This window comes from Lineus longissimus, chromosome 2 (genome assembly GCF_910592395.1).
Source record: "Lineus longissimus chromosome 2, tnLinLong1.2, whole genome shotgun sequence".
Lineage (NCBI taxonomy): Eukaryota > Metazoa > Nemertea > Pilidiophora > Heteronemertea > Lineidae > Lineus > Lineus longissimus.
This window is the reverse complement of record NC_088309.1, coordinates 27,587,509-27,613,526: the sequence shown is the minus strand read 5'-3', so window position 1 is coordinate 27,613,526 and position 26,018 is coordinate 27,587,509. Positions and strand designations below refer to the sequence as shown.

Genomic DNA, 26,018 nt, shown 5'->3' with positions numbered 1-26,018 from the left:
TGAAAATACAAAGAGTCAATAAATATCCACTTCACTCTTAACTCTGAGACGCCCCCAGGCACTATTGCAGTTAAGTATAATAAAATATAACTCTTGATATCGATTTATTGTTCATATGGCACCGTTATTATTGAAGTTTAGAAATTTTACCATGACGAAAATTGAGTGTTCCAGAAGACACTCAGATTTACGCATAACAAAGAACACGTATGATGGTGCGCTGACACGTATGATGGTGCGCTGACAACATTATATGCATTCAGATGTACAACAATAAAAACGTACGATCAAGATCAGGTGATCTGACATACGAATGGGATAATCTATCATGCACAAACCCTTACTTGGGCAATGGCTTAGGTTAACTTTATAGAGGGAAATACTTAAGACAGTCTATATCTCAGGTCCATTCAAGGCCATTAAAAATAGCATCTAAATTGGTCATCAGATATGACATTCGTCCCACAGTGAAACCTGAGCGGGATCTTTTTTGATCATCATCGGATGATTATGTGAATGGTTAATGATCTGAACTGATGAGCCGATTTGAGCCAATGGAATAAAATAATGACTAGATACAGCATTCTAACCATTACAGAGTTACCATATTGACTCACAACCTGCCATTGATTACATATAGATTGCTCCACAATGAGCTAATCATCGCCATCAAACGTCAGGTCAATATCGGAATTATTCCACTAACTACTGCTTCCGACCAACGATTATTGTAATGTTGACATTGCAATCGAGATATTCCTACTACAAATTCGGACAAAAGGACCACTGGGGACATTGGGATCAAATAACCATATTTAACTGACGTTTGAAGTCTCTCAGTGATGCACAATGGAACCTCATCGATGATGCTTATTTTGGGGTTGACAGACTTGAAACCATATGAGGCCATTTACAAGAGAAAGCGGTGTCTTTATTAACAGTTAGATTGGTTCCTTAAAAAACATATCATGCTTGTCAAGAAAAAACAGCTCAAGTGATATCTCCCTTAATGGGAAAAAATCGTTCATGCAGTGAACTGACATAGAATGTGACATGACAACAAATCACAATGAATATCAAAATGCTCCACGTTATGCTCGATAAAGTGACGAGAGCATAAAACAACACGCCACATGCAATGCAACCGTTGTCAACGCAGTTATGTCGTTAACGAATTATCACCAGAGAATTATATTGGAGCCAAAAGGTGAAAGCGCATAACGACATGAGAGTTACCATGCGATGGTGAATGTGGTCTATCTATACTTACAGCATAGTACTTCATGTACATGTGCCACTTAATTAGTTAAAGGAGAAGAGACAAGATTAGTATGCTACTACATGTTTGAGGAAAGGTTGAAATCAATTAATGGACTTTTTCTACCAGAGTTTAACAGCTATCACCTGTCTCAGTATATAAGCTATTCCAGGTAGATGTAACACGAGATGTTCTTTCGATGCCTTTGCAACTGCTCTCCAGATTAGCATTTATCGTCAATCTCATCAGTCTTTCCCAAATCCTAACGTGTACATCCTAAATCTTAAATCTTTATTACTATAGTCATTACACTGTTTTCAAATGCTTTATCACAATTTTCCATTTCTTTACTTCTAACCACCGGTACTGACTTGTACATGTGAAGTCCAAATGAAGGCAAATCACACTAAGATATCAATTGTTTTCTGTGAAAAGAGCACATGTTGCAAAGCTTAAGATTATTACTTCTTAAATGTAATTTTATTGATGTGCTGATGATTAAAATAACTCATCGATGAAATCTTTCGTAACGATGATGATAGATTCAAAAACCTGCTATGTAGTTTTGAAACAAATGAGCATAAGTGACATCCAAGAAACAAATTTTGATAAAACATATAATTTTGAACCCATGCTGAATAAATATTACCACAACAGTAATGATATTCTAAGAATAGGAGAAATACATCATTCGAAAACTCTCCAATGGATGGTGTCACTGTCCAACCTTTCCTCCAGCCATCTCTAACAATGGATACTACTATAATCATCATTAAACATCTACAAGTACATCGAAAATGCTCTAAATAAAATGCTGAAAGCATGCACATATATCTAGAATACCATCATAAAGCAACTACAGTATGTTCTTGTATGTGCTTTTCATAAACGTGATATTCACTTTAGGCCGGTGTGACAGCGGATATAGTCCCCCTGGAGTCATAGTCCGGTAGCATTGTATTTGACCAATTAAGCAGCATGATCTATTGTACCGCTAACCCTAACCAAAACATTTAGCAATGCGGGCTATTGTTACACGGACTATCAGCCCTAGGACTACTATCCCTTGCACACCGGTTTAAGCAAGTATTTAGAGCACTTTCCCCATAACCTTAGTGTTACCATTCCCCTGAACCCTTCCGTTGAGATGATAGAAGCGGACAAAACTACGCCAACCCTCAACCAACTATGACCACATTACAGGAGTAAACCAACACCGTACTACCTTTTGTTAGCGTTTTGAGTAAGCGATCAGGACATATCTTTGATGATGCATGCATCATTCGGGTGAAGAACCTTGCCCAAATAGACGATGTCCTGATTAAGGTAGGAGAGGGAATTCAAGCTTATACAGTTAGCTTAGAACAACCTTTGCAGCTCCACTCTAAAGCAGTATCTCTGTCAAATCAGGTTCAGATAGGTTTCATAGGTGATTATATTCGGCCAACATGATGGTAGAGAGGAATAAGGTACAATAATGATGATAAGTAGTTCGACCATAGACACAGCCACGATCAACAGTTTATAGATCATCGATGGCTGTGCCCCTGTTCATCAGTTTGGTTATCAATAGGTTTTAAGGAAATTCAAGAAAATTACCTGAAGTAGGTGTTTCAACCATGCACTGTGGTGTTCGTCAGTACAATATCTCTGTCATTCAAAGGTAAGTCAATGATTTATGACATCAAAGAAAGATGAGGATACCGGATTTATCCTGATCAAAATAAACCACACATTATTACATAATTATTCAATAATTATTCATGCTTTCCAAAGATATTGAAATTTCCTTGCATGCTGCAAAAGTTGTTGTTGAAGGAACTTATTAGGCGTATCACCAGTTTCCTCGGGATGCTATTGATTCGGTTATATCAGGGCCTCACAGATTCGACTCAGAATATGACAAAGCATGCAAAATAAATCACACGTAACTTTCAAAAGTATTAATAGTATTTCCTAAACCATGCACTAGAAATATCTTAACACAAAATTACTCAGTCCGTTAAATGATTAAATTACTAGTATTTTGTTCCTAGTACACAAAGAACTTATTAACCTAGTTACTCTGTAACAAGCCAGACAATGTGTCAATGCACATAACGAAGGAGTAACTAGTGCCTCCTTCTCTTTTGTTTGTGATATTCTAAGAGATTTGTGAAGGAGTTCGTCGTAACTTGTCTGATCTGTGTACATTTGTGTACATAGTGCTCTGCATATGAAACAGAAGTATGGTGTTTCAAGACAGATTTGGTGAACAAACTAAGTAAGGAATAGGTTTTTGAGTTTATATCAACGTTGAACACTCATGGGAGGGTGAAAATTTTGAAATCGTATATATCCTGAAGACGTTGCAAAATTCAACTGACAATAACTAAAAGCAGTTCATGCCGTACGCATTCCATGCACGGGTATCTTGCCTGCACATGTTTTCAATTTCAGATGATGTTTGGTAAGACCAGCCACATCACAGTTGAAGCCATCTCAGCGAATGCCAGAACAGCAATCAGCATCTCAAGTTGTTCAACGTAATTCATAAGATGAGTTGCTCAGACATCTATTATTCTAGATTTCTAATCTAACCAACAACATTTGTGACAAGTGACAAAGTCTGCCCTGCCTGTCAGCTTCGTGAGGGAACCTGTCGGCCATATCTGCGGGTGAGTGCGGTTGGTAGCGAGAAAACAGTGAATGGCTATACCTCCTTCTCTGCCTTCTTTTTCTCTTTCTTTTGCTCGCTACGATACTGATAAAAGAACAGACCCAAATAATTGAACAAAATGAACCAAAAGTTGATTAAAACTACTATACAATAATCCAACCTTTCCCAAATATCAGGGTAGGTAAAACTCCAATGCAAGGAAAGACAAATTAAAAACCGAAATGTTGACTTCTTTTTGTTTTTAGATACAAGCACACATAAATGTTTGCACATTAACCTTTTAATTGCACATGAGAACTCCTGCCAGGAGTAAATGTTTACCCATTACCTTGGAGAAGCAAATTTTGATGGCGAATGTCAAGCGATTTCTTTTACTTTGTCTTTCCTTGACTTAACGTAATATAAATTCCATGCGAATGAATAGTTTTAAGTACACTAAAAGTATTCATGCTGAAAGTAACATGCACTTATTTATAATAATGTGTATGATAGTCCCATACATACATGTTTGTCATGTTTGGGGTTTAGATCAGGAGGCTCGGGACTCGACACCAAACTATTTGCACTCGTGCCGTTTATAAGCGCCTTCCGTGGTGACTAGAATATACAGTATAGATATGTTGAAACATGGGCGAAGAGAGCAAGGATGCGTAAAAAATCTTTGTCCATGAATACCTAATAGGCAAATCCTAATTAAGAATGTAAAGTGACTTCTTTCTAGGCTCCACCTGCGGACGATTTCAAGGTCATTGCCATCATTTCACTACTGTAGCACGCAATTTGCTCAGTAAAACATTTTAAGTGGCTTTGATTACCTTAGCAGTAACATTAACAGGAATGGTCATAAGGTGTGCCACATTAGCGCTCAAGGCTGCCAAGGATGGATATAACTGGTCATTGCAACTCAAAAATTAAATTTTTAAATATTACGTTTGGGCTGGTTACTCGAAGGGTAAACTGAAGATCGCCAAGGAATATAATAAGGCTTCGGACGAAACTCCCGATTTCATGATCACCCAGTGTTTTATTGGTGTTAGTCAGGGTATAACGCATGCCATGAGACAGGCAAGTATGCAATAGAAATGCACTCTTAATGGAGCTATAATTAGTGTCGAACACGAAGTCTTTGAACATTAAGAAGCTTATCAACGATGGCACAAGAATTCTTAACGAAATGCAGGAGCGTTCCATCATCAACAAAGAAACGACCAAAATGGAAAGACAAAATGGTAGCCTCTTATATGTGATAATTCCACGAAGCAACACACCATTAACTAACATTTTAAAGCATGCCTATGAAAGACATTACCTCTAAATGCACATGGGCGAAGTATGGGCATATCATTATCTAAACAGAGAAGAATCAACAAATACTCTATCAACAATCAGTTCTAGCTTTCTATCACCCAAGCCCAGGGTACGAGCATAGAATCCATATTTCTAAACAGTGTCGTGTTAGAATGATAAGACAGATTGACTTTATGAATACGGAGTTGAACACACACAAACATGCAGATTTAGATCAATAGATTCCTTTTGAAGAAAGATAAAATACATTACACTTTTTTAGCAGTTCGTGAATTGATAAACGTTTCAAGCCACCTACTACAAGTGAGCATAGATAAAAAACTGCTTGAAGATGTGTCATTACAAGATAGATATACATGTAGGTCACGTTCTTTTATCGATTTGGTTGTAAATATCCAAAACAAATCTTCTTATCTGAAAATGAAATGTAGCCTTTTAGTTTTTTGGCCATTTCAAATATCTGTTTCATTCTCCGTGTTCTTACCTTCCCATCATTCAATGCTTCCTCCTCATACGACATGGTGACGACAGCTAACATCAAGTTGACGAGGTAAAATGATCCAAAGAAAACAACCATGATGAAAAAGAGTATATTCCAAGGGCCACTTGCTCGGATGATCTGAAATTATACAAATGAAAAACATACGGTCAACTATCGATTCTGATACATGCCGAACTGGAGAATATTGGTCTCGGCATCTGCAGTATGCCTATAGGGGACCTGGCTGGTGTGTCATGTACTTGAATTGTTCCGATAGCCTATAAGCACAGGATTCAATACCTATCTCATTCTAGATCACCTCAAATAGAAGATGTAAGGAAAATCGACCTTTCTTCACCTTCGGGAGTAGTATCTCCAAGCAATAACGCATCAGGCTTCCAATCGCTGAGAGAAAAATTCCCGTTGATGGCCCAAGGCAAATTAATATCGGAATCACGGCACCCTGCTGTGAAGCTGTATGGAAGGAATGACTTTTCTAACAAGACTTTCAGATATTGTCATTAAACTTTCAACAATTCATAACAACAAAGGTCAGAGTCACCATTCAGCAATAAACTATTGCGTTTGCATATCAAGGATACAGCGACCGTCACCTTCATGCCATACTGTGATGTTAAAGTTCGCTTTCATTGTCAACAACTATCATCGGTGAAATTAATGAAGCAGCAGGAGGAGCTGATTGTAAGTATCGCCTCCTGAACGAGATTTCTCATTAGCCCCGGGATAGAATTCGACATTCTTGTTATGCATATATCCATATTAAATCACCTTAATAACAAATTCAAGCAATTAAAAACACCCAACTTAAGAACAATGAATCTTTAAAACCACTAACGTAGTTTAGAATGTCTTATATGGATTGGAGACTTATTATAACTAGGAAGCGCCACATTTCCCCAGAGGTTCACATGGCGTGCCACGACAGGATACTTACATAGTTGTAAAGATTCTCCCAGAAGTCAAGAGTGATCAGTTGAAACGACGCCAGCATCGCAAATCCAAAGTGATCGAAGTTTGTGTATCCATAGTCTGGATTCTCCCCGATGTCTGGTAGGCAACTATATCCAGTGGCACAACCTCTGCATAGAAAGAAAATATCGTTTGAAAATTCATCCACTGGACCCTATCTGCTCACAGAATTAGGAGAACGTATTCTCCTGGTAGATAATGGACATATTCAGCTGTGTTACTGATACTGACCGAGAGAGGATTGCTAGCCCGTTAATGAGTTCTGCACTCTGACCGTACCAACTGATGTTCTAAATAGTAAGGAAGCTTTGTTCATTTTGTGATTAAAGAATGTCTGAATGATGTAACCTACCCAGCTCCAGAGATGTTGCCACAAACCCGATAGCTCTCATCGAACATCTCCCAGTTGGCTGGAATATTCAAAAGAATAAGTGTAAGAAGGTCTAAAAGCAAAAGTGAGAGATTGGAAATACTTTGCTATGATACCAAGCCAATTCATCAAAGAAAATTAAACCATTGACAACCATCAACAATCTCAGATCGTTTTACTTATACATGTACTGCTGCACACTAATATCCTTTACAGCTATTACATAGCAAGAATAGCATGATAGGGAATTCTGACTCCACAACTACCATTATTATGATGCTGACTTGCAACAGGTGAAGGGCATACCTTTCTTTAAGGGCAAGCTACTGTAAAACACTTCACTTAACAGAAGCTTATCAAATGTGCAATATATTATTGAAGCTACATTGCATAGATCTACCGGAGATCGTGGTCTGAATAAACCAACGCCCAACAAAAGAAGACGATATTTCATTTTCTAATATATGTACTTACTAGTATTTTTTATCCAAGAGTTATAGTACTGATGAACATGGCTAAGGTTTGATAGGCCGGTTGTATCAAAGTTCAAGACACACTTATTACGTAATACTCCCATGTAAACTTGTAATCCAAACAAGGCGAATACCATCATACAGAATGTTGTGAGGGTTAACACTTCTGCAAACATCTTCATGGAACGCAGTAAGGCATTGACTATAGTTTTCAAACCTGAAAAAACAAATCATAGCGGATATGAGTTTGTTCTTTATTTCAAAGAGATGCTAAAGGGACCACTACAGAAACATGTTGGACCGGAAAACTGGGTCAGGGAACATCGCCACTAATCATCGCTAGGTGACACTAGCAATTACTGTATAACTCAATAGCCGGACAGCTGTACTAGACGCTGGCGTTTTGAGCAACTGAGCCCAGAGACCCTTCAAACAAAAATGCCTGGGGTCAGGAGAGCAACCAGGTTTGTAAAACATGGAAGAGGAGTGTGTCCAAATGGCACTGGTGTTGGGTATGTTGTCAGTGTTCAATGAGACAAGGGGGGTGACTTTTTGAACAGAAATGTACACACAATCTGAATCTCAGGGGCAAATTAGGCCAAATATAGGGCTTTCTTTTGTTTTATTTTCAGTTTAAATTCAATTTAAACGATTCCAAGCGGAATCACCTCTGAGTATAAACCATGGTTACCACCAATCTTCTCCTGCTTAGTGCACTGAATACTCCCCGATTCTGTGCAATGACGCCATGCAAGGTAATTGTTTTATTGAACAGTTGACGATATCCTCACGACCTATGTATAAATCTATACAACCGGCCGGGGTCCCTTATTGATCACATATACCCAATGATTTAACTTTCATGGAAAGAAAACATGTTTCCTTAGTTATATCACTAGTTGGTACAAACTGGGCGGCCTCAGCAGGCGCGCGTTGCTTCAGAATCATTGATCCAGCTCTTCTGGGTCGTAGTGTGCCAGTTACCCTTAGGGCACCATGTACTAAGTTGAATAACAAGATGAACGATCCAATGACTATTGTCAACGGAAGGGCGGATAGAGTAACATTGGGTGCCAAAAGGCAAGAGTACTCAAGAATGATGAGCCTGTCAAATTTCTGCATCAGCTGCCATATTGCTATCACAGTCCAGTCTTTAACTAACTTGTTACTCTAATAATCATGTGATTATTTGACAATCCAATAAGGTGGGCCATACGATATGCTTCTTTATTGAGTGGGGACAATAGTAATAAGGAAGAATTTGCTCCTCGTGTACGTTGTTTCCAGCGAGAAGGGAGATTCACCAAACCAGCAATCACTGAATAATGATCAACGTAGTTCAGTATTGAAACCCATCACAACTTTTTTCCAGTATAAGTAACACATTCTAAAAGAATGTACGTCTTATTGTATTACAAAACCAGTCTTCTTTGAGATCTTACTCTTGGCTATTCGGATAGGCTGGTTCTGATCAACATCAATATTCATAAACCACAACTGCAAATATGTCTCCCAGTAAACGTAATACTATTATAGTTCCAACAACATATCATACAGGTGTTTTTACAAAATAATCGAACAGTGTCGCAGGCAATTTGAATCAATCAGCATTGCATAACTTCGGTATGACAGATGTATTATTGACGAGAGACTGCGTGCCATTCAACAGTTAACTGTAACTGCGTTCAACTTTTATGTACTTAAGAAGCACCTAAAGATTTAGTTTGAGCTCGTATGGCAAAACACTTATTCTACACAATTCTCATCTCTAACATACCCGGAAAGATAGAGATTGTTTTTAAAGCTCTGAGCACTCTGAGTGTCCGAAGACCTGATAGGTTTCCAACTCCACTGACTCTCGTCTCTGCTAAGATGATAGTTGTATATCTGGAAGAGAACAAAGAAATTGACAACAGCAGAATAAATACAAACAATGAATAACTTTCACGTCACGTGACTGCCAACACCGACCGCCATCTTGAACCCACTGTTCCACGAATTGTGGTGTAGATCACGCATGTGTGAAGGTACCAGATTCATAGCGATTGAATTGTAAGAGGAAGGGGAGGAGCAGGCGATCAACACTTACGCTAACAATATCACCCCAAAGTCTAACCAATTCCATCCTTCTCGTAGATATGTGTACTTGTTTGCAATCAGTCCTCTTGCCAGCATCTTGAGGATCATTTCAGCGGTGTATATTGCTGTGAAGACATATCTGTAGAAGACAGGAAATGAGAGTTAGCATGAATACCACACATCGCTGTTAATGTAAAGATGATAAAAGTAACAAACGTTCACCTAAACAGCCCTTATTCTGGATAGAATACTTTATTGACAGAATATTGATATATATTACAGACATAATGTGAGAAACTATTATATAGATGCTGAAAGATCAACCGCGGTGTCCAAGTTCCGATGTTCAAATTCAATCATCAGACTGTATAATGTGGTGTTATGTTTAGTACTCTGATGATGATGCGTACGATATAACTTAACAAAAAGCTTGATCAGCTACAGGACAATCAACACTATAGGTAGCCAACAACAACAACAAATCCATGAAGACTTCCTTAGCAACCATTTCCAACATGTCAGTCGTTTACATTAGCAACATGATCAGTTCAATGGATCCGGTGTATGACATCTTTGTCATATATGACTTTCCATATGTTTTCTTCAACTCCAACAAATTATTGCGAAATGAATGTGGGACAGCATTTAGCATATCATAGCAGTTTCAACTTCATCGTTTAGCTTTTCGGAGTAACACCTATGTTGGTGTGATGTCTTCTTTCAGATGGAAGATATGGTTCAAAGGTGGGCCATCGGAATCTTTGAGGATATGATGGCAAATAGCAGAATAAGTAGCGATTTAAACTCTGGCAAACAGGGTTTTCTATAGCCGGCAATTAACACTGAACAGCTGATACCATAGCACATTTCAGGTTATACGCATATCAATCTACACGTACCCCAATAATCGGCTGAAATATACCATCAGTGATATTCAATAAAATATCATTAAGTTGAAAGAAGCAAAATGCACATGTAGCATCGCAAGTATTGATAGTGATCTTGACTATTATGCTGTTAGGCCTACAGTCTATCGCCCCAAGGTGATATGTTGTTACCATGAGAACAAATGTTGATGTAGCTAGGGCGTGAAAACGGAACATTGATCAGGGATAACAGTCTTTCTATAATCAATCAAATTGACTCTTTGTCTCTCAAAGAAATAATGAGGTGAGTCTGGGGACATCTGTATCTGCTTCGTTCTTTGACTCATGTAAGTGTTGAGCATAGCCTAGCCCGACCTTTGGCCAGACCCAGAATGTAATGCAAGAGTCTGCACGCGGCAGGCTGTGTTGACCCTCGACCTTTGCAACTCGTCGTCCAGAAGACGTTCAGAGAAACATAACAAATTGAAGAAAATTGCTTGAGGTCAAAAGAACTGATTGGCCGGATGGAAAATCACCCCAAAGGGAGATTTCGAGTCAGTTTCTTCAAATTCAGTTCATGTTTGGCCAACAAAAATATGATTAGCATTGACCAGCATCGGCAACTGTTAACTTCACTAGTCTGAAGCTCTTGTACATGTCCTTGTAGAGAAACTTGCATGAACAATGGTAGCACTCTGTGAGCGGCACAGACCATGTCTCAGGGACAGATCCATTGAGACCATACTGTTGATATCCAATGAGGAAGAAGATGCCAACAATTAAGTGAAATAAACAACGAAATGAATTGAAAATGAAACCTTAACCAACGTTCTCTGCCAATTTTACTGCAATCGACACGCCATTTTAGATAAGCCCGCTGTAGAACTTTCACTGAAACAACTTTAGGTGATTAAAAAACCGTGGAAATTTCCTCTCGTTTGAACAAGTACGTTGATTCCCCTTCGGTGGTTGGGTCTCTCGGGGGTGACTTGATGGAGAAGGATACGGAGTAGGTATGGCATCCGAACAGACGGAGGTAAAAACCAAGATTGCCGAGTGAAGGAATGGAGCAGTCTACCTCATACTCTGTCTGTCTACACCGTCTGAACTCTGCATGCAGAGCAAAGTGAATGGCTTTCACAACATTGGTTGGAAGCGGCTGTAGGTTACCATATGCCTGGTAGAGAGATTTACAAGTTTACACTTAAAATAGTAGGTAATAATCCCTTCCGACGTGTGCCTTTCTTTCAAATGATAATATGCTGATCAACTGAATGATAACTGAGACAACGTGAAGACCAAGGACCCAAACAATGCTCTCGCCTACTCTTACATTCACTTCGTTTACTATTTATTTTTATACCAATTGATTTAGAGTAAAAATATCTGATAATCCAATCCTGTTATCTATTATTGATATCGCTGAGAACACGTTGATACAAGCATCATAATACCAACTCAGTTCTGACAAAGCTTCTTCCATCACTAAACTATACAGGCTCTCTATTGATTTTGGTGTGTGTTATCCAATATACCGTCGCAGCACCTAGTCATATTGTTTTATTCTCCTATTTCCAGGCCTTCGGCCTACTTTACATGAGCTTTTAACATCATTTTCCTATAATTTCCTATATTTTTCAAACGTCAGCCATTTTGTATGTTGTTGCTTTCTTAAGTTAATAACGCATTTTACAAAGTAACATCACCACAGCCAGCTGGATGCGACAATGTATAATTCCTAATTCACTATCTTCGATTGTAAGTCGAGTAAAATCTATCTTTCAAAAGTGTGACACACATCACCCTACGTGCACAGGAAGTACGGTAGGTGTTCAATATCAAAAGGCATTACAAGTGTAAGTAGCATTAAGAAATAACCACAATACACTGCCACGGGATCATGGTTAATCCACAACTTAATACCTTTGATATTAAATCAACTTAACTATTCATCCAGTAGTGAAATTATATGAAAATTCAACAGAAAAACCCCAAAGCCTAACTAAACTACACCCAAAGGTTTGCATTAGTGCTGAACCTCAGCGAAGAATCTCTTCATTACGACCACCTAGTTTGAGCCGAAATGAGAATTAGAATCCTTCAATAAAAACGATTGACGGATTCTGGTTAGAGTCTCAAGACCTTTAAGCTTATCATAAAGACTTTATCGAGGAACAAAAACTCAACTTACTCTGCAACTGCTGGAGAACTATTTCCAAGGGCGAGGAACACACAGTTGGCGAGGATGGTCAACATGATGAAGTAGTCAAACCACTCGTTCGTCACAATCAGGATGCAGCCCTTACGTAATGGGTTCCATGGAGTAAACAGGAAGAAGCCTTTGGTGGCAGAGAAACGGTAGATGTAACGCTTCTTGATGCGGGTGTTTATGACGATGAATGACTGAAAGGAAAGAGGGGAGGATCATCAGTATTGGTTGTATTCACCTGATGAATAACAAGATCAAATAGATTATTTTCATGTTTGGTTCGTATCGTGAGAATTTATGGTCTACCAGCAAAGAATTGGTGTACAATAAAGGATATCTTCTTTTCACTGAAATACCACGTTGATTGATTTCATCGTTCTGTTCCATCGGCCGACTTGTCTGACTTTTACATCAGATGTCATCTTCAAACATTACAGCATATACGATTTTGATGGTACGTGACTGAAGGAGGGCCCCTGTATCCTTTCGGAATAATGGGTGGAGGTATCGAGGGCCATTGTGGCATCTTTCGTTATAATATATATACAGTACTACAAGTACGTGTATGTGTTTTCTTCGGATGGAATCAATAGATGGATTTCAATGACCTTCCAGTTGCAGTCATTACTTGCTAAGGAATGATTTATATAAGAATAAGAATATCTTCTCAATGCAGTGTTATCACATTAATGTTATTTGGCTTGGCTAGGTGCATAGGCTTACATGCAGTCTAATCAAGAACTAGTGATATTGACCTATAGAGTTTAGGGCAAAAGGTTCGGCCTTTGACCAACAGCAAAGGCCTACAACAATGGGTTAAGCTTTGTGTAGAGGTTTGTTACCATGTGTCAGATCAGGACAATATTTATTCAAAGCTTTCCCTTGGTCAACTAACACGACAACCATACTAGCCCAAAGCAACTTGAGATCACATGAAAACACTGATCAAAGAGGTATTACGTTTGTAAGGGAGGGGAGAACTCAATTCAATGTTGCACAACGAAAGATGAAGAAACTTATTCTAAAATACTAGAGTTATCAACAGACGCCAAGGGTTGTCGATTTCATCAACGCTGATACTACTAAGGATGTGCAAGATGTTGCAGAGAAGCCACAAATCTCTCCATATCTTCTTTCTTGGGAACGCTTCCCCTGTCTTAAACAACTGATCATCTTTCTATCACACCAGGAACGAATCATATACATGTAGGCCGTTTGGTCACTTCATACCTGAAGCCGGTGCATATCGAGGAATTCGTTAATCTAAAGTCAAAACAACATTCGATTGCCAGTTTGATTAACATTGTCAAGAAATGGTTGACTTGGTCAAAGTTGATTTGCATTTTACTGCTCAGCTCATGCCCTTGTGAACCATGGTGAGAGGTATTCCATGCGAACTCTCACAGGCTACATAACGACAAACGATCATCTTCAACTATATAGGGTGATGATCATTCGCTGGCCAACCTTGGAGTTGACTAGAATTGGCTGTTTGGTTTCGAAGTTCTGATCTATTAAAACCAAACTTCAAAAGTTCGCGCTCCAGAGCCCCAAACGATACGGACATTTTCGAAAGGACAATAGCGCGGGGTATTAAATGTTTCCACCGAAGGCGTAATCATGCAATAGGCTGCATGAACCAACAAATCAATACATAATCATAGTATCTCAACAACTCGTCTCACAAAATCCCAATAAAACATGCACAATACCCCAGGGTGGTGGACACACCCTTTATCTACATCATAAATACAACGCATTATTTTAGTTATCCTGGCACCCTACGAGATGACATAACGAAATGCCTGTATTCAATGTCAGTTCCACGCCAGAGAGCGAGGTGAACGCGCGCTTTGTCGGGTCGGTCCATTGTATTGCCTAGACGTGCACAGGACTGGTATAACCTATGCACAATGAAGTTTTGAATTTTGTATAGTATTTTAGTCTGATTTTCTTGTGTAGCACGGTTTCCCGTGACTGTCTTAATTTACTTAATGAACATCTCGGATTGTTCTGATGAATCTTAATGATATATTGAACATGTTTGATTGTTAATGATTTACAGGGCATGTTGGAGTGTCGTGCTCTTTGGTCGCTCGTGTTAAAGGACATTTGAGATTGTACAGGAAAATGCATGTGTGACAGTTATTTTGAAGTCATTCTAAGGTGATCATAACTGTTCCTTCAAACTGGGTTTCATATCAACACATTGAAAATATCATTCAATATTTCCCATTGAGACGACAATACGAATTGAGGTCATCCTGAAAGGAGACGCAAACTAGGAGCAAACCACAATCTGAATTCTTGCGGAAAGTATGAAGAAGTCACAAATCATTGAACGGTCTACAAGACGTCAGTAAAGCTTTCAAGGATATAGGTCAATGCACCAGGTCACAGAAGGAGGAGCTCGCATTTGTCACGAGATTTATTTCATCGTTTTAGCCTCGTTTAGCTTACTAAAGTACTAACTTCCTTGATACACCCAGAACTATATATCTGGACGCCTTGCGTTTAGATTAGATGTCGGACAAAGCGCGTGATCTGAACTAAATAATTCACAAGTCTGAACAACCACCTGCACATGGTATCGTTTTTAGAGTTCATTAAACTTAGTGCCTGAGAACATCTATCATCACTTTGACATGCTTGTGCGATAAGGTGGCCAAGTGCGATTGAGAATGGGCAAAACCTTTCATGATTTTATTCCTCTACATTTTAGCTTCTGAAGGTTATGCCTGATGGCAGTTGCCACAGCGCGCGTTCTGTTCCAGATTGCACTTTTCACATCTCTAGGTCAAAACAGACCCAAGGGTATAGACGTGTTTGTAAGTAATTGATGACCAATATTTCTTGGGCAAATAATGACAAGAATCAGCATTATGGCGAACAATGATGTTGAAAGTAGCAGGAAATATGTTCAGTCTTTATTTGCAGAGCGATAGGTCAAGCTTTGGCCACTGACCTCTTCAGGGACTATTTCCAAAAGTGTTGACACGAGTTAGGCGAAGAGAAGTACCCCGGAATACGGACACACATCCCTATCGTTAATAGGTTCCTGAACGGTACAGTTGGTTATCTGAATACACCAACAGACTGCAAAATGATATCTACTCATCTCATCACCTGCGACATCAGTGACGACCTCGGCCATGGCGGTCGCTCTCGCGTGTGCTGATCCTTCTTTTTATGACAACTTAATGTTCATATTATTTCCCATAATCATGATCACGCATATATCATCGTTGTCAATGAAACACAATCTCTAATCTAATTGTTGATTTGAACATGAAGATATAGAGAACTCTGTCTATACCAACATCGGTATTGAATCAAACATGCCTGGTGCTTAAGTGTTCAGTAAGGACATAACATGTACAATACATGTGCTACCGTTAGATCGAGTGTAATATCATTTTATACCAATTAAATGGGAGATTTTTAAGAGCTGGCTGTCTCCAGATAGGTTGCTTCCCCCAATGCGCCTACCACCAACATCGAGGAAAGATTATGAAGCTGAGGTTGTCCGCAAGTGGAATTCTCTCATCCAGGAAGACAAGAGACGTGATTTGCCTTGCGTGAGGACAGGATACAGTGCAGCTGTCTCATTAGTCCATTGAAATAGACGTCGATCCGCTACCCTCTAACAGTTGTAGTGGGAAGGGCCAGGCCGGTACTGCCTCATTGCCAAAAGTCATTTCTGAAGAACATGGTCCTCCAAAGCAGATATACAACATAGGGCCAAGGTATATAAATCCGCATGACATTTGTCACATCTTTACGAGTCCGTCACTGTCAAGTGACGTGTCACTGTCAAGTGACGTGTCACTGTCAAGTGCTACCATCTAAGCAAAGACATTGGAACTAGGCTTTGCCTGAAAAAAAAAATCACGCCCAATTTTTAGGGCGGGAGAGGATTTATAGCAGGAACCCCAAACCTGCCTCAGTTTATCCGTCTTCCATCAGGCACAGTGCAAGTATGAACCTGCTTGAATCAACACAAGCAAGGAACGAGCAATTGATGATATAACGTCTTACAAAACATGTACAAACATGTGTTTTAAAAAATGTTTTACTCTCAACTTAAACATGAGGAATGAACCTATATATTCCCCATCACTCAAACCAATAATATTGGAAGTGGATTCATATGGAACTTTCGCGATTATGCGGCTTGGTGAATATTTCATGTTGTTTTCACTATCCAATGAAAACGGACGACAAATATTCCCGAAACTCAGTGAAAACATCTTATGAATTTTTAACTTGCTGCCATGGTATCAAGCTCACGGTCGGGAGAACTTTCCAATTGGTAATAGGAACTCTTTAAAAGTATGTGATACGCCATTAACACGCGGGATTGGTTTCGCAGCTTGTTAGTTTAACAAGTACAAACGGAGTATTATTTGATATCTTATGATTTACTGCAAGTTTTTGCATGAAATTGAAATGATTGAGACCCATACCGAACATGAGTATGAAATAGTTTGAAATCTATGTGATTTTGCTGCAAGTGTTGGAATGAAATGCAGGCATTTGTACTTAGTCACAGCGATAAGTGTATTTGCAGTATCAGCTTAGGTCAGAACAAAAGAAAACTGCTATGTTTTATAAGCGACAAAGAAGGTTAATTCATCCTTTTTTAGGTCATTACCAGCTATTGCGGGCCTAGCCAATTAAGCCAATTAGTGCACCTGCTTAATTGGTCCTGGCAAGCCTAATGGAAAATGCATAGGAAATATCAATAAAGTTGGCTTTTTGGGCGGGGTGTTAAAATAATCCCAACTCCCGACTTCTGACACAATTCTATATATGTCTAGGTATTTACTGGCAAAATTTGGAGTGATTTGGATGGAAATTCGATGTGTCCATCTATAGGTTGAAAATTTTAGTAAATCTGTAATGCTTCACTCGTAGCCCGTAGTGTAAATTCCTGAGAAAGTGGGTTTTGGGGGCTTTTCTAGCTGCGCTAGCTCCGAAACTATACATTTGATACAAACTCCCGACTTCAGACGTGGTTGATATAACTCTTAGGATTATATTCCCAAGATTTCAGCTTTATTGGAGAAAAATTCATAGTGTCCATAGGGGGGTTGAAAATTGGAGGATTTTCAATTTTTTTCCCAACAAATATGCGAAAAATATTACTTTCCACCTAGAATTAATCAAAATTTCGCAAACTATCATAAAGTACTTCCTTGCAACAATCATTTGTGAAGCTTTCAAAACTTTTGGCTGATTTATTTGACCCTAAATCAGCAAAAACCAAACATTTTAGTGTTTGTATGCACCAATGCACAGGAGGCTAATTGCCAGATTAATTCACACCTTTCCAATCTCAAACAATAGGAATGATGGAGTCTCCCTCTATTCAAAACAGAGTGTGCTAGGCCCGCAATAGCTGGTAATGTTTCTTTGTAAGATTGTTCATCGTTGTCTTCAGCAGGTCTGCTTAAGAACGCCTTGTTACAAATTAATATTGTAAAATATGGACTACAGGCAGGGACTAGGGGTCTAATTGGTGGCCCCCAGGTTACAAAATGCATAGGGAACTGAGTCAGACTTCAAGATTGTTCTCAGCGGCATCAAAAGAAGGAAGAAAGACACTTATTGGCCACTCTAGAGCAACTCATTCTGGCCCCTACCTCGGGAAGCATCATTTTTCATTTCAATTTTCACCTTCACGAAAGAAGATTGTCTTGTTCTTACTCTCCTGTTCATGTCTCAACAACAACACATAATGGTCAGATCGCATGTGAGGTGTAGTCAGTGGTCATTTCATGCACGTTATCGGCGTTATTAATCACTCAGGATCATTAACATATAATGGGAATGAGGCTTATTCACATGCAAACCATACCAAAACTCAAAATCAAGTTTTACGCAGATGATGTCGAGAATGAAAATCGGGATATCTGGTAGAAACTCAGAAAAATGTGCTATTTCAGATTGCGACACACTTTATCAATAAAAAGGGTATCATTCTCTGAATACATTTGATGAACTTGAAAATGAAGGCGAACATCGAGGTGGAGCCGTGGTGTAAAGTTGATTTAAGAGTTACATGTACGGGCGCAGGTGTGAAAAGTTAAAGGGGATTTAATTTTGACCTCTCATTCAAAGTGAAATATTGAAATTTTCCAGAAGTGCTTTTGGACAAAGGCGTTTCATCCCATAAATCATTGAACTCTAAGCAAACCGTTAGGTCCTGTCATCCAATTTATTGATTGCGAATTTATTTCTCATATTATATGCTATGACATTCGTTACATATTGAAATATATTTCAATAAATATGAAAATTATCAAAAGTAGCCGTGACTTTGCTAGGGAGAGTCCATCAATAGATTGGTTATTGGTTTGTGAATTGTGTTGTTCCTAAGCATTAATCACAAAATAGCATTTGTGGTATTTGCTACTTTGAAGTATCGGCACATGCTTTGTTTTATGCGACCTGCATTTTATGTGGAGTGGATTTTAATCGGCTTCAAGTAATAAAAAAATCTTTGTTTATTACTTGAAGCCGTTCTCGTGGAGAAAGAATTGGCTAATTGGGTTACAAAACGAAAATCTATGAGACTTCCTATAGACATTAACTCGACAATCGTGTACATGCATGTACGGGGTCACTACAGGTATACATGTAGCCATATCATCGACATGTGATTTTCACACCAATTTATCTAAGTGATAATCAAAAGGGTATACACCTCGTGGAAACGACATGTATGCGGAACCGAGTTTTCTATACACCGCGTCTTAAGCAGCAGAGTGTCCACTATAGAAATCAGTGAGTTCTCACAATGGTTACAATGGAGTTGACCAAGGTGTTCGGCCATTTAGCTGTAAACCTGCTCTTCCGCTGTAACATTCATTTCAGGTTCCCCAATACTCTCAGTGTTTCCACACAATAACTGATAGAGCAACCATGACTTTAGCCAACAAGGGAACACAGTGGAACATGCCATTTTTGTCGGCCATTAGTTCAATTGAGCTGATAAGATCATTTCGTTTTCATATGCCTGAACATCCTGAGTATCTTGGCGCTTTCAGGCTGAAATCTTTCAAAAGACTATTGACCTCTTAGGCCTACATGTATGTGCCAATGACTTAAATGATCTTAGCTAATCAGTGGAAAACGGTCATTTATAAGTCTTTAACACATGTATGTTAATGAGATAGACTCTTTCAATTTCAATGAACTGTTCTATATAGTATTATGGCCTATCCGTCTAGCTGAGGTACATTTTTTATTTCGCCTTTGATACTAATTCCTCGTTCAATTCTAAACGATTGCATGCAATTACACCGAGGACCGGCAACGACCCCCGCAAAGGTTCAAAACCTAGGCGATTAATGAAACTATTCTTTACAACAGCTTGAGAATACTAGTATATATAGAAATAACATAGCAGTAGGCCTAATATGGACCATACACAGTATGGGCTCGGGTACAAATTAAGAATAACATGCATGGCTTTCGCCCAATCAAACATAAAGCGTTATAATAACGTGATTTTTTAGTCGTCCTGACCTATGTTCCAGCCGCAAGCCTAAATAAACCATAAGTATGTGTCAAAAAGTGACAAAATTCACATAAGTCTTTATAACTCGCTGAGGAGGTCCCAAAACTACCACGTCATAAAACAAACCGTAGCAATATCATGATACCAATACACGTATACTGACAACGGTATGCTTATGTTGGGGTTAAGTGACACTGTAGTCAACGAGTAAGCGCAATAGACATCAGTGCAGCAATGTATACTTCATCAGTATCACGATTCATTAAAATGAACATGATTTATTCTTTATTAGATGTATAGTTATTGACGAGACAGTCGTGGAGTTTTATACTTCAGGGGCCATTTCAGCACACCCTGCGAATACAATTAAGGCTGACATTGCCTCTTTGCCTCTTGCCAGTGAAAAGTAATGCACTTGACTCTCTATCTGCATTTCTATTAGCCTGGTAGGGAGTTTTTGCCCATATGTCACTTTGCCACCTTCATCTTGTACAAGCATCACCAATTCATCAGGCCAAGCTAACTCAGGGGAAATTCAATGTCAATTTCTGCACCAAAGGATTGAGACGGCGTTGAAAGATATGCGGACATGTCCCCTCGACTCGTGGCATATCAGGATCGATCTTTTACCACATTCCATAGTTTAAAATGTATGATAAACACCTGTACTATACTGATGATATCAAATGAATCTGCAGCTTCTTCACAGCACAAGTAATCAAATGAGGATGAAAACGATGTAAAAGCAATTCAAATGCACCTGGAGTCAGAATTCCATTGCCGGAGGCTTGTCGCTAAGAGATGGCTGCAAGTCTATACGTATACATTGTACATGTATTTATATAATGAGTCTCGGAGTCTCACTTGAATCGATCTCAATGGAAAGCTATCTGAAACCCCGCTCCAAACCTCTTCAAAATGAACCACCATTGAGTTCCGAAAAGACATTGTTCTTCTTCACCCACCATCAACATTTGCCCCAAGATGCTGGTCGGGCAACGTACTTCGCCCTCATTGCTTGGCAGAAAGTCGAAGTGTGGGCACTAAGAGAAGCACACAACCAAAGGATTCCCTTCTAATGCATCCTGAGCCTCGTGCTGTATAATGTCCCCTTAATTCGTTCAGATGCACATCAATTTAAAGCATCTTCAATCTTTTAAAGGACTTTTTCACGATACACTCATTACGTCAGATGAGTAAGATTTCCTTTGGGACTTTAAAACAATGAGGAAACTCCGCTGGGTTTGCTTGGTGGTTAAAGAATGATTTCAAATCTGATTTTAAATGGCACCAATGCAGCTGGGCCCATCCTAAAACGATAATGATTCTAAAACAATGAAACCGAGGATGAAAGCTTTTCATGCATTTACAGATTGAGACAATATTCTTAATAATATCAAAAAATGATTGCTTTCATCGTATAATTAATTGATTCATTTCATTGAATGTTTTAGAAGTTTGACAGATTTGTTCCATATATGTTTTAGATTTATCAAATAAGTCTTTGTGTCATGAATGGAATAATTTTTGACGAGCAATTTCTTTTAGACATTTATTTGAAACTCAAATGTTGACAAAACAGCCACGCAAAATCGACCTCAATACTTAGGTGTCAACTGGCACCAAAATCCAGTATACATAATATCAAGTATGTATAAAGTAGCATGACATAGCGAATACTGTTATGATTAGCGTGTTAGCAAAGGTAAATAAACCACCATTTTATCTTTTATCATTTCAGTTTAAAGTTCTAAGACCAAGGTCTGTGACGTCATAAGGTTTGATCCAACTGTTGACCCAATAAATACGAGATATCAACTCAATTCATTCTCGTTCCATTCAAACCATGAAATGATTCTCCAAGTGGAGAAAAGGCTTTTGATATCAAACACCTAAGAATGGGAAGTTATAGGACGTCCTTATTGCTGGTCGAGGCATCGGTGACAGGAGGTCTTTATACTATTATTATATTTTGCACGTATTGAATAGACATGTAGGACCTGTACAGTGTGACTTAGCACCAACGAAACATTACATGTCATAGTTAGTCACGACAGTGAGGTATCAATTTCTATTATAAAACGGGCCAACGTAAACATCGATGTGATTTTCACAGCTTTTTGACAGCTTCCTAATTCTGCACTAACCTTAGAGATTGTTGCCCAACCATAACCGTTGAACCAAAACGAGACATTATACACTACATGAATAAACAGTGGTACATTGTAACCAAGGTGTTTCAGATTTTGTTCAGACTAGTACTTCGTCACCAGATGGAAGCAACGCTTTTTCCGTTGAGTGCATTTTAATCTGGGCGTTTTCAAATTGAAGCTGGCATCAACTTGAGGAACATGGCAACCAGACAATTGTTGTGGTGCGAAGAGCCTCCGGGGAAATATGGGTTCCGCTACAACGGTCATTACGGCACATGCCATTACATGATTAGCAATGGGAAAATATGCAAATCGTTCTATTATAGTAATGAAAGGTGAATGGAACAATGTCACCCCGATTACTGTGACACCGTGATAAGAATTAAGAGTGTATTTCAATTTATCATTGGTCAGTTCAGATACGACCACTATAGTATACCTCCAGCAATACATGATATCATCATCGCCCGGGGTACCATATTTTTTCTGTAATCTTCCGACATGAAAATTGAATAAAGCATCTGGCCTTTGAAAGCTGATGCATTATTGACACAAAACCAATCAATGCTAGATTTACCTGTCTGATAATCAATAGGAACTATTTCCAATACTGGTTCATTCCGTTGTTATTCACAGTTACTCCCGTAACAGCATATGTACACTATGTATAGGATTAGATGCAGGGCCACTGTTAGGCCTTTTTTCATCGATTTCCAGTGCGAAAATTAAACGAGTTCATTATTTTTCAAGCTGTACATGTATAGATCCAATCATGTCTCAAATACCACTACTTTTGATATCCTTCTCTAATGATGTATTATAAATGATACCAGTAAAACGAAAGGTTACCATGCGATCTCGACTATTTGATACATGAACTGTTTTGAGATGTAGAACGATTTGTTGGCATAATCTAAAAATAAATCGTAATGCCAAAGTACTACTGACAAAATGTCAGGCTGTGTTGTGCCTACTTATGCGAGTGTTGGACAACACTTTTGAGGTTTTCAAACACAATGAGGAGGGCTTTTTGTACACCACTTTATACTCTTGTCAATGAATACTTCATAACTGGTCTATATATTTGTATAAGAAAACAATAAAGACTTCTTAAATTATAGTTTAAGTTGGCTCTTTAGGAATTGCAATTTACGTATCCCCTACTTTTTCACAAATATTGCATCTAGGCAAACAAGGCTCTGAGATCACACAGTCCATTTGACAAGCCTACATGGGCAAAATGAAACATTTTAGTTAATTGAAAGTAGTTTTTGTAATACTAGTATCACCCAAATAACAATAAAGCTTTTTGCGAATGATGCCTGACGTTATATCAACTTGTATGTAGAATTCCCGCGAGGAAGACCTGTGCACACATGAAGGTACATAACCACAGTAACCAGTCAGTTCAATTAATAATCAATACATGTATCACTTAGTGAGAGGAAAGCTTCATTTGTTGTTTGACTGCATGAAACGTGGCAAGCAGTTGGTAGCAACAATGGCATATTTCCTTGCATGCGCATAACTACAGGAAAGTTTACCAAGAAAGCAATCATAATACGATGGCGTGGATTGATCGGCGATGAGAAATCAATGGCGCGAAACATTACTCAACTGGTGGACCACAGAGAAGGAGGTAATCTATGCCGGATGTGGATTCATAACGTAGCAGACGATCAATTATGATATGAGATGGGGGAAAATGAACAAATGTTTGTCAACTTGAGACGAGTATTGAGTATTGATAAGAACTGAGTACTGAGTTTCGAGTACTTTGCAGTCATGTAACCCCAACCCTAGAGACATGATATAGGCCTAATTCTAACCGCAACTCTACGATCCAATTTGGCGATGTTAGCATCGATGATAATTACTAACGTTGCACGATATTATATCGCCACTTCTGCGTTAAATCGCCATTTCCGTCATGACGTTTATAAAATCCCATTAAAAAGTGGTAATATAACGCATAATCTTCTCACGACGTGGCGATACGATATTGCACAACGTTTACATCACAGAGTACAGGTACGAGTGACGTCTAGTTGGCATGGCTGGCAGTCACATCATTGCTCACAAGCCAAGCTATCTTTCAAATTCCCAACACCATCCAGCCTCTCCTCACACTTGTTCAAATTCCAACTACGAAGTTCGCTGTTTGTTTAAATGAAAAACTGACAGACTGCTTCGAAGTTCAACCGACTAACAAGCTATTTTAAAGAGGGAATAACCTATGTGATATATTTACCTGCAACTTGCTAAAACCGGGAATAGGCTCCAGATATTTTTAGCTGAGTTGCTGGTAGATCTACGCGGAGGTGATATAAAGAATGTAATTTTTTCAGAATCTCTGTAACCTGGGGAATTAAACTGGTTCTGGTTCTTAATTAAAGATGGCCGGGGGCAGGTACAACCAAAGAAGGTGAGGTAGTACCTACATGTACCTGCAACTACTGGATTTTGGCGTTGTTATATCCTTCGGTTAAGCACACTGGACGCACTGTTAAAAATAAGTAACACCAAGCAAGTTGTTTCAGTGAAAAACTTGTTTTGAAGGTCCAGTTATCGCCTATATACATATAGTTGTAATCTTTAATCAAAATTAGATGGGGGGTCTATGTATTTGGCTGCAGTTTACAGTAGTTTAACAGTGGTAAAAAGACCTAAGGCAGAGCTTCCATGAAGAACGCTGCATGGGACGCGTATTACTAAACTTACCCTGTCCTTGATGAACCTGTCAATCTCCTCGAGAGGTTTGCCCAGTAAATCCCGAGGGCACGTGCCGTAGTGTGCCTCTGGTAGCACATTCCCTTCAACAAGCGCTGGATCCTTGTCTAGGTTCACGTCATCACCGTCATCATCCTCATCATCGAATCTCAACTCCCCATCCACCAAGCGACCCTCCTTGGGTTTATTTAATCTATCTAACGCCTTTTTCTTTTCCTCCTCTTCTTTCAGGAGGACTTTAGTCATAGACTCCTTGGTGAAGGGATTGTAAGATACTAGCCCCTCTTCATCATCCTCCTCCTCCTTCTTACTATTTTTACCACCCATGACTACGTTGGGATATTATCAAACTGGTGGGATTTACAAGCAAGTGGTCAACTATTTCACCGTAGTCCAATTATTTCCAACTCCAAAATGAGCTCGGCGCCTTATGATAGGCGCGCCCATGCTCATCTCAAACCAGCAGATCGAACTGACGATGAAGCCATATTAGAAGCCAAGCCGCGTCAATTTTGTTCAAAACTCTATTCCTGAAAAAGACCTCCTCGAAGGTGTACGTAAACACGCAATAATCCTCAGGTTTGATTAGTCGGCTGTTTTCCTATGTAAGGCCTACAGATAGGCGATATGTACAAATCTAACGAAATAACCAAGTCAAATCCACACTTTTCGAAATAAACTGAAGAGCAGTAAGAGAACTTGGAAATGATATTTGCCGCCGAAAAACGTGTTGCAGGTCCGTCGAATAGTTTAAAAGTATTTCACCAAGAAAATGACACAGCTTATTAACTTTAATAAAAGGCCTATGCCTGTAATATATGTATATATATACTATACAGGTTGTGTAGGGCCTACTCTCTCACGGTTGAATTATAAAATATTCGCGAAGTCTAAGCCTGTTAATTGTTGGCATACAC

The 26,018-nt window shown here is 38.9% G+C and overlaps 1 protein-coding gene across 5 annotated transcripts in view; it reads right to left on the bottom strand.

The window, feature by feature from the left end:
* The window catches only part of LOC135483341 (sodium channel protein 1 brain-like), a 44,978-nt gene extending 18,960 nt beyond the window's left edge, over nt 1-26,018 (bottom strand). For 4 of the 5 annotated variants that reach the window (XM_064764145.1, XM_064764146.1, XM_064764147.1 and 1 more), the window contains exons 1-9: nt 25,093-26,018; nt 12,676-12,887; nt 9,629-9,757; nt 9,317-9,426; nt 7,541-7,756; nt 7,049-7,106; nt 6,662-6,806; nt 5,710-5,844; nt 3,957-4,001 (exon numbers count right to left, since the gene is read on the bottom strand). In XM_064764145.1, the coding sequence (XP_064620215.1) occupies nt 3,957-4,001; nt 5,710-5,844; nt 6,662-6,806; nt 7,049-7,106; nt 7,541-7,756; nt 9,317-9,426; nt 9,629-9,757; nt 12,676-12,887; nt 25,093-25,428 (1,386 nt within the window). In that variant the 5' untranslated portion in view covers nt 25,429-26,018. Of the gene's footprint in view, nt 1-1,270; nt 1,298-3,956; nt 4,002-5,709; nt 5,845-6,661; nt 6,807-7,048; nt 7,107-7,540; nt 7,757-9,316; nt 9,427-9,628; nt 9,758-12,675; nt 12,888-25,092 lie in introns of all 5 variants that reach the window. The other variant, XM_064764148.1, reaches the window with a different exon arrangement.